This window comes from Antechinus flavipes, chromosome 5 (genome assembly GCF_016432865.1).
Source record: "Antechinus flavipes isolate AdamAnt ecotype Samford, QLD, Australia chromosome 5, AdamAnt_v2, whole genome shotgun sequence".
In the NCBI taxonomy this organism is placed as follows: Eukaryota; Metazoa; Chordata; class Mammalia; order Dasyuromorphia; family Dasyuridae; genus Antechinus; species Antechinus flavipes.
Genome location: NC_067402.1, coordinates 98,955,908 through 98,965,509, shown reverse-complemented (window position 1 = coordinate 98,965,509; position 9,602 = coordinate 98,955,908). Strand labels below are relative to the sequence as shown.

The following is a 9,602-nucleotide window of genomic DNA, read 5'->3' as shown; positions in this document are numbered from 1 at the left end:
AGGCTGAAAACAGAGAAAGAAAATTATAGACCAATCTCCCTAATGAATATTGATGCTAAAATCTTAAATAAAATATTAGCAAAAAGATTACAGAAAATTGTCACCAGGATAATACACTATGACCAAGTAGGATTTATACCAGGAATGCAGGGCTGGTTCAATATTAGGAAAACTATTAACATAATTGACTATATCAATAACCAAACAAACAAAAACCACATGATCATCTCAATAGATGCAGAAAAAGCATTTGATAAAATCCAACATCCATTCCTAATAAAAACACTTGAGAGCATAGGAATAAATGGACTTTTCCTTAAAATAGTCAGGAGCATATATTTAAAACCATCAGTAAGCATCATATGCAATGGGGAAAAACTGGAACCTTTCCCAGTAAGATCTGGAGTGAAGCAAGGTTGCCCACTATCACCATTATTATTTAATATCGTATTAGAAACACTAGCCTCGGCAATAAGAGTCGAGAAAGATATAAAAGGAATTAGAGTAGGCAATGAGGAAACCAAGCTATCACTCTTTGCAGATGATATGATGGTATACCTAGAGAACCCCAGAGATTCTACCAAAAAGCTATTGGAAATAATTCATAATTTTAGCAAAGTAGCTGGCTACAAAATAAATCCCCATAAATCCTCAGCATTTTTATACATCACCAACAAAACCCAACAGCAAGAGATACAAAGAGAAATTCCATTCAGAATAACTGTTGATACCATAAAATATTTGGGAATCTATCTACCAAAGGAAAGTCAGGAATTATATGAGCAAAATTATAAAAAAGTCTCCACACAAATAAAGTCAGACTTAAATAATTGGAAAAATATTAAGTGCTCTTGGATCGGCCGAGCGAACATAATAAAGATGACAATACTCCCTAAACTAATCTATTTATTTAGTGCTATACCAATCAGACTTCCAAGAAAATATTTTATTGATCTAGAAAAAATAACAACAAAATTCATATGGAACAATAAAAAGTCGAGAATCTCAAGGGAATTAATGAAAAAAAAATCAAATGAAGGTGGCCTAGCTGTACCTGATCTAAAATTATATTATAAAGCAGCAGTCACCAAAACCATTTGGTATTGGCTAAGAAATAGATTAGTGGATCAGTGGAAAAGGCTAGGCTCACAAGACAGAATAGTCAACTATAGCAATCTAGTGTTTGACAAACCCAAAGCCCCTAACTTCTGGGAAAAGAATTCATTATTTGATAAAAACTGCTGGGATAATTGGAAATTAGTATGGCAGAAATTAGGCATGGACCCACACTTAACACCATATACCAAGATAAGATCAAAATGGGTCTATGACCTAGGCATAAAGAACGAGACTATAAATAAATTAGAGGAACATAGAATAGTTTATCTCTCAGACTTGTGGAGGAGAAAGAAATTTGTGACCAAAGATGAACTAGAGACCATTACTGATCACAGAATAGAAAATTTCGATTACATCAAATTAAAAAGCCTTTGTACAAATAAAACTAATGCAAACAAGATTAGAAGGGAAGCAACAAACTGGGAAAACATTTTCACAGTTAAAGGTTCTGATAAAGGCCTCATTTCCAAAATATATAGAGAACTGACTCAAATTTATAAGAAATCAAGCCATTCTCCAATTGATAAATGGTCAAAGGATATGAACAGACAATTTTCAGAGGATGAGATTGAAACTATTACCACTCATATGAAAGAGTGTTCCAAATCATTATTGATCAGAGAAATGCAAATTAAGACAACTCTGAGATACCACTACACACCTGTCAGATTGGCTAAGATGACAGGAAAAAATAATGATGAATGTTGGAGGGGATGCGGGAAAACTGGGACACTTATGCATTGTTGGTGGAGTTGTGAACGAATCCAACCATTCTGGAGAGCAATCTGGAATTATGCCCAAAAAATTATCAAAATGTGCATATCCTTTGATCCAGCAGTGTTTCTATTGGGCTTATATCCCAAAGAAATACTAAAGAAGGGAAAGGGACCTGTATGTGCCAAAATGTTTGTAGCAGCCCTGTTTGTAGTGGCTAGAAACTGGAAAATGAATGGATGCCCATCAATTGGAGAATGGCTGGGTAAATTGTGGTATATGAATGTTATGGAATATTATTGTTCTGTAAGAAATGACCAGCAGGATGAATACAGAGAGGCTTGGAGAGACCTACATGAACTGATGCTAAGTGAAATGAGCAGAACCAGGAGATCATTATACACTTCGACAACGATATTGTATGAGGACATATTTTGATGGAAGTGGATTTCTTTGACAAAGAGACCTGAGTTTCAATTGATAAATGACGGACAAAAGCAGCTACACCCAAAGAAAGAACACTGGGAAACGAAAGTGAACTATCTGCATTTTTGTTTCTCTTCCCGGATTATTTATACCTTCTGAATCCAATTCTCCCTACGCAACAAGAGAACTGTTCGGTTCTGCAAACATATATTGTATCTAGGATATACTGCAACATATCCAACATATAAAGGACTGCTTGCCATCTAGGGGAGGGGGTGGAGGGAGGGAGGGGAAAAAAAAATCGGAACAGAAATGAGTGTAAATATAATGTAATTATTAAATAAAAAAATTAAAAAAAAATAATATCACCCTTTTTTTCTAAATCATGTACCTTTTTTAACCTTATCTTGGAATAGGGTGTGAATTGCTAGTCCATGCCTGGTTTCTGCTATCCTATTTTCCAGTTTTACCAGGAATTTTTGTCAAATAGTCAGTTCTTAGCCCAGTAGCTGAAATTTTTGGATTTACCAACCAATAGATTAATATAGTTATTGATTATTTTGTGTTGTGTACCTAACTTATTCCACTGTTCCACAATTCTATTTCTTAGCCAGTACTAAATGTTTTTTACAATTGCCACTTTATAATATTGGTTTAGATCTGGTAGGCTACCATCCTCTGCATTTTTTTTACATTAACTTCTTTGATCCTTCACTTTTTCCAGATGAATTTTGTAATTATTTTTCTAACTTTATAAAATAACTTTTTGGCAATTTGGTTAGTGTTAGAATGAATAAGTTGATTAATTCAGGTAGAATTGACATTTTTATTATATTAACTCAATCTATCCATGAGCAATTGATATTTTTCCATTTGTTTAGATCTGACTTTATTTGTGTGAAAAGTGAGTTTGTCTTGGCAGATAAAAATACTTTTTATCATCTGTATTTCTTTTAAATGGAATTTCTCCTTCTATCTCTTACTGCTGGACTTCTTGGAAACATGTGGAAATGCCAATGATTCATGTAGGCTTGTTTTATATCCTGCAACTTTGCTAAAGTTATTAATTGTGAGATATAAATTCTAATGACTTTTGGGATATGGTAGCTTAAAGAAAGAAAAAAATCTCACTCAATGGGTAAAAAAGGTTGATATCTTTTCTAGCTTTCTGGTTCAGTGGCTGATATTTTGGTCTTACTCTGGGATATTTTGGTCTCAAAGAAACAAAATGAGCATGATATAGGGACTTGAAACTATCAGATTTTATGAGTCTGTTCTCTGATACAGAGACTTTTCTGCATTATAAATTTCCGTCTATTATTTCAAAATTAGTATCTCTTTCCTCTTTAAAATCCCCACCTTAAGAAACAGTATCACATGAGGTTTTGTTGAAGGAACCGAAGATGTTTAATCTAGAGAAGAGAAAACTTAAGGAGGTGGATTTATGAAAATTTTCTTTTAGTATTAAAAAGACAGTGATGAGCAAATGTATTCAGCTGTTCTAAAGCTGAAATTTCAAGCAAATGACATTGGAAAATTTTATTTTAAATTAGGTTTACTTAGATGACTGCTACCATTTCTCTAAGTAAGAAAAAATTTTTTTAATGTTTATCATTATATTTCTACTTGACAAGTGGGGTTGGGGCAACAATGATTGTAGCATGGTATTTAAGAAGAGCACAGACCTAATTCAAGGAGACTGTTACTAATAATAAAGTTGATTTTTATAAAGTTCTTTAGTATTTACAGAACACTTAACAAACATTATCTCTTTGCCTTTCACAACAATCCTATGATGCTATAGATGTCATCATCAGCAATGTTTGGTGAATGAATGTTTGTTGAACTAGTTTCTATGAGATCTGGAACCCAATCCAGGATTTTAGGGTACAAAGGAAATCATAATCAGATGTAATGATCTTGCATTACCTCTTCTAGGGTAGAAAAGATGACAGGATCATAGGTTTAGAGATGGAACTATCATAGAAATCAAGTCCAACCCTCTAATTTTAGAGATGAGGAAACAGATTTAGAATGTTTCAGGGTATTGCCCAAGGTACTAGTAATGGTCAGACAGGATTTGAATCCAGGTTTTTCTAACTTTCTAACTCCCGGTTTAGGTCTCTCTCCATGAAAGCATTGTGTCTCTATCAATAACTGGCAGAAACTTAGACCATGACTCTCTTGTGGCCTGGCAGGTCAGGGCATTGTGTAGTGATTAGTTTAAAGAAAGGCATTAGACAACAGAATAATGTCAGTTTTCAATCACCCTACGTGGTTATCATAAGAGCTATTATCTGCTCCTTGTTAACTTCAGTTTAACAGCATCTATGTATAGAGGTTTGAGGTTCCAGTAGATCATGCCATAGGTCCTCAAGAAAACACTCAAAACAGGGAATTTAGAAAATACTACTACTAATAATAATGAATTGTACAGTGCTTTCAGGTTTGCAAATAGTTTTTTTTCCCACATTTTTGTTTATTTATTTTTCATAACAACCCTGTTAGGTAGCTACAGTTATTACTCCCATGTTGTAGATGAAAAAATTGGAGCCAAGGTAAGCTGGGTAATACCTAAAAAGTAAATGTTTGAGAGATATAGGATTTGAACTTAAATCTTCCTTAAGTGAAGCACTTTATCCATTATACAACCTAGATTTATCAAGATAAAAATGGTTATTTCTTTGTGTTCTTATGAAAGTATTTAATAATGTTTTATTCATTGATTTTTATTCTCCTAATTTCAGATTGAGGTAACAGAATGTTATCTAAGGCAATTGTCTTAATTGTATTGGCTACAATTATTTTTTTAAATATGTGTGTCTTTGGAATTTGAAAGAAAAATTAAAATCTTTCTTTGACTTAAGTGATTTTAATTGGTAATTATATGTTTTATTAAATATAAAAGATATAACATTTTCCAAATAGGAAATCTTGTTTCCATTTTATCAATCTCAGACCATTACAATAGAAACTCCCATTCCCCATGGGCTTTAGCAGTGACATGGGAAAACTCCTGGGGCAATATAAGGTTCTTAGAAGCTGATGATCCCAGTGCCCAAGATTATACCAACAGGCAGGGCATGGCTGTTGTAGCTACAAGGTGCTGGGAATGTCATCCTGATGTCCCTTTATATAAACACATCCTTTGTATGAGAAGTCCCTTACAATATGTCCAGACTTGGGCACTGGCAGTCATCTGTGCCCATTTTCTCTTACCTGTAGATAATAGGTATCGCATGACCACTTCCCAATGAATGACTTTCTCTTTTCTGCTTTTTCCTCTTTCAGATTTATTGAAGAATCTTCTTTCATCTTTCAGTAAGAGCAGCTAACTGAGGGTAAGTTCCATCTCTCCAGGAGTCATTTTGAATTTTAGTTAGTTGTATTGATTTAGTGTTGAATAGGAAAAAAAAAACCAAAAACAAAAAAAAAACTTCACCAGTCTTTATATCATAGGAATGTTTAAATTTCAGTTGTTGTTTTTTTTCTCTACCACAAATCTCTCCCATTCCCTAATAAATATCATGACTTTTCAATTCCTCATCAGTCTATTTGGACTAAGGTAAGACAAAAAGACTACCTGACATACCCTGTCATAGTTCTTGATGGACATTTTGGTTGCAAATGCTGCAACTAACTCATTTGTAGTTGAAGAAACAGGTGCCAGGTTTTCATAGAGCTCTGGGAAAATGTGAAAGTGTTTCTTCCATTTTACAGATCAAAAATAGTTAAATATTTAATTTATTTATTTAAATTGTTAAATTTCAACCTGGAGTAGAATGGCAAAAACAAAACAAAACAAAACAAAACAAAAAACCACCCTGAATTTTTAGGATTAGTATCTATGTTGCCACTATTACAGTAATCAGAAAATAAGGGAAGCCTCCATTGTGGAGGATCTTCCATGGATGTGAATGTAGTGGCATAAACTTTTTTTAATCTTAGCTCTTGTAACTATTTATATGATATGGCTTTTTTGTATATGTCATGTGATTGTGTTTGTATTTTTAGTAGATATATATGCCTGTGTGCATTCTTATATATCTATTATTTATGAATGTGTGACCTCTTTGCTGTGTGTATGAGAACTATTGGATGTATCCATCTATGATCATGTGAGTTAGCATAGAAACTTTTGTCTACAAGTATGTTTTTATATGTTTTTATATGTCTTTGTCTACATAGAGCTATGTATATAGATACTCAATAACTACTTGAATAGATCTATGATCTTATCGATATTGTATCTGCATCAACATTTATCTATATACATTTATCTACATATATCTTAATATGCATGTATATTTTAGGTCATGTATTCATGCATATGTGCTATTTTAGTGTGTCTGTATGGACATAGTTTCCTACATAAATCAAATTATAGGGACAGTCTCTAAAAGAAGATTGTGTATATGTGTGTGTGTGTGTGTGTGTGTGTGTATGTGTGTGTGTGTTTGTCTTTCTGATTATATGTCTGTAGGCTCAGCTTTGAAGGTGTATGCTTACTATGATAATATTGATGATCTAGGGTGTTTTCCAAGAAGGGAGGAAATTTCAGGGAAAAGAAAATGATGATGATTCATGGGGGTATTATTTTTCTGTCTGTGTATCATATGTTTCTCATATGAAAAATCTATTACCTATTGAAAAACCTCTCCATACGTAGCTAGAATGGTCAATTAGATGGAAAATATATTTAATTTGCCAGGACCATATCCAAAACTTTTACAATATGGTGTGTATTTTTGCCAGAGCTTGATTTCTTCTACTAGCATAAACTTTAAAAACTCAAGATCATCTGAGTGGAAGGATAATGCATCAAATTAGAATTTTTGTAACTTAAAAAAAATGAGGCTTAAATGAATAAATACTAAATATTACCTTGAAATTTAATATACCAAAAGTATCAACTGAAAGGCATTCAGGATTCACTAATTCATGTGAATGACTTAATAAGAGACTGCATATATAGTATAGTGGGCAAGGCTAGTCCTTTATCAGTAAAATCACAGATTTAATACCTTTCTATAACAACTCTGTTAGGTTTAATCTAAAATTCTGTTCTTTAATTGCTTTAGCTGTGTCAGATTCTTTGGGACCTAATTTGGGGTTTTCTAGGATAAAGACAGGAATAGTTTGCCATTTCCTTCTCCTGCTCATTTTATATATGAGGAAACTGAAGTAAACATGTTTAAGTGACTTCATCAGACTCATACAGCTTATATTTGAGACTGATTTTGGCCTCTTGAAGATGAATCTTACCGACTCAGGCTAGGTACTCTATCCACTATACCACCACCTCGCTGCCCCTTTAATCCCACATAATTTTACCATAAAGACTTAACCATTCTTATTTACTGTCCTATGTAGTTAGGTCAGCCTCCTAACTTCCCATATCCATAATAACTAATTTATGGAAATAGTGCCATATCTCATAGCTGTTCCACAGATTCTTAGCAATAAATGACCACTTTCCATGACCACTCCTCTGTTATCAAAAAAAAAAAAAAAACAAATAAATAAATAAACCCAACATCTCCCCCCCCAAGCTTCTTTTCTGAGAAGCCTAGATCGCATGAGTCCTCACATACAAGTATATTTGTATTCACAGAGAAACCTCTACAAGGTAGCTCTCCAACTGTCTCCTACATCTCAGAGTATGCCAGTAATTCTGTCTCAAATCTAAAACTGATGATATAAAATCGAGGTGGGGGATGGAGTTTTAGGACATGAATGAAGAAATACTTCTCTGAGTTGAAATAACCATTTGTGCTATCAGAAATCTGAACAAGTAGATCAGTTATTCTCCTGGGTCTTGGTAGACAGAAAATGAAATCTAGGGTGAGGGGAAAAAATGAGGGTCCTATTTTCAGGAAGTTTGTGAACATGTGATCGATTTTCTGTCTAGGAAAATTCAGCTGTATATTATGGATGTGGAGAACCAGTCAATGGTGACTGAATTCATTCTGGTTGGATTCCCAGGAAGCAGGACTATGCGTGGACTGGTGTTCCTGATGTTCCTTTTGGCTTACATGCTGACGGTGTCAGAGAATGTGATCATCATCCTTTTGGTGCAAAGGAATAAGCCACTCCACAAACCAATGTACTTCTTCCTGGCTAACCTTTCATTCCTAGAGACTTGGTACATCTCAGTCACTGTCCCTAAGTTGCTATTCAGTTTCTGGTCTCTGAGCAATAGAATCTCTTTCTCCCACTGCATGACTCAACTCTACTTTTTCATTGCACTCATGTGTACTGAGTGTGTGCTCCTGGCTGCCATGGCATATGACCGCTATGTGGCCATTTGCCGCCCGCTCCATTACCCTACCATCATGAGCCATGGCCTCTGTTTCCGTCTGGCTTTAGGATCTTGGACCATTGGATTTGGTATCTCCTTGGCCAAGATCTACTTCATCTCCCGTCTTAGTTTCTGTGGTCCCAATGTCATCAACCATTTCTTTTGTGATATTTCTCCGGTGCTCAATCTGTCCTGCACGGACATGTCCATGGCTGAGCTGGTAGACTTTGTTCTAGCATTAATCATCTTTCTTTTTCCATTATCTATTACAGTATTGTCTTATGGATGCATTCTGGTTACAGTCTTAAAGATGTCCACAGGAAAGCAAAAGGCTTTCTCCACTTGTGCCTCACATCTTGTGGTGGTCACTGTTTTCTATTCAGCCACTATCTTCATGTATGCAAGACCTCGTGCTATCCATGCCTTCAACATGAACAAGGTCATTTCTATCTTCTATGCCATTGTGACCCCAGCCCTTAACCCTTTCATCTATTGCCTAAGGAATCGAGAAGTCAAAGAGGCTCTGAAAAAGCTGGCCTGCGTCCAGGATACCTGAAGTGACCTATCTAACTACTAAAGGCAAATGAACAATGATCAATAGTTACTTTTTCATCTCTCTTATCTTTTCTATTCAATTGTAGTTGAATTTTCCCCTATTGATTGCTATTATGAATCTTTGACAAAGTCCCTTGGACATGTCCTGAGCTGTTACTTAGTTCTTCAGAGAATATAGTCTTTGAGTATTTTAGTTTCAAAAAAAAAAAAAAAAAAGGGAGAGACCTTATTACATCTCTGAATGAGAAAACTTCTATAGATTTAAATAATAATTTTAATAGCTAACAAATATACATGGTGCTTTAAGGTTTACAAAGTACTTTATATATGTTATTCATTTGATCTTCATAAAACTCTGGTGCTTTTATTATCCTCTTTTAATAGATATGGAAACTGAGGTTTAGAGAGGTTAAGTAATTTGCACAAAGAAACATAGATAGTATCTTAAGCAGGACTTATTCTCATGTCTTCCTTACCCCAAACCTAG

General features: G+C 34.4%; 1 protein-coding gene across 1 annotated transcript; it reads left to right on the top strand.

The window, feature by feature from the left end:
• The first annotated feature begins 8,189 nt into the window (after positions 1-8,189).
• On the top strand, positions 8,190-9,232 carry LOC127538909 (olfactory receptor 6B1). Its single transcript, XM_051962733.1, has one exon. The coding sequence runs from the start codon at positions 8,190-8,192 to the stop codon at positions 9,114-9,116; it is 927 nt and encodes a 308-aa protein (XP_051818693.1). The 3' UTR covers positions 9,117-9,232.
• The last annotated feature ends 370 nt before the right edge of the window (positions 9,233-9,602 follow it).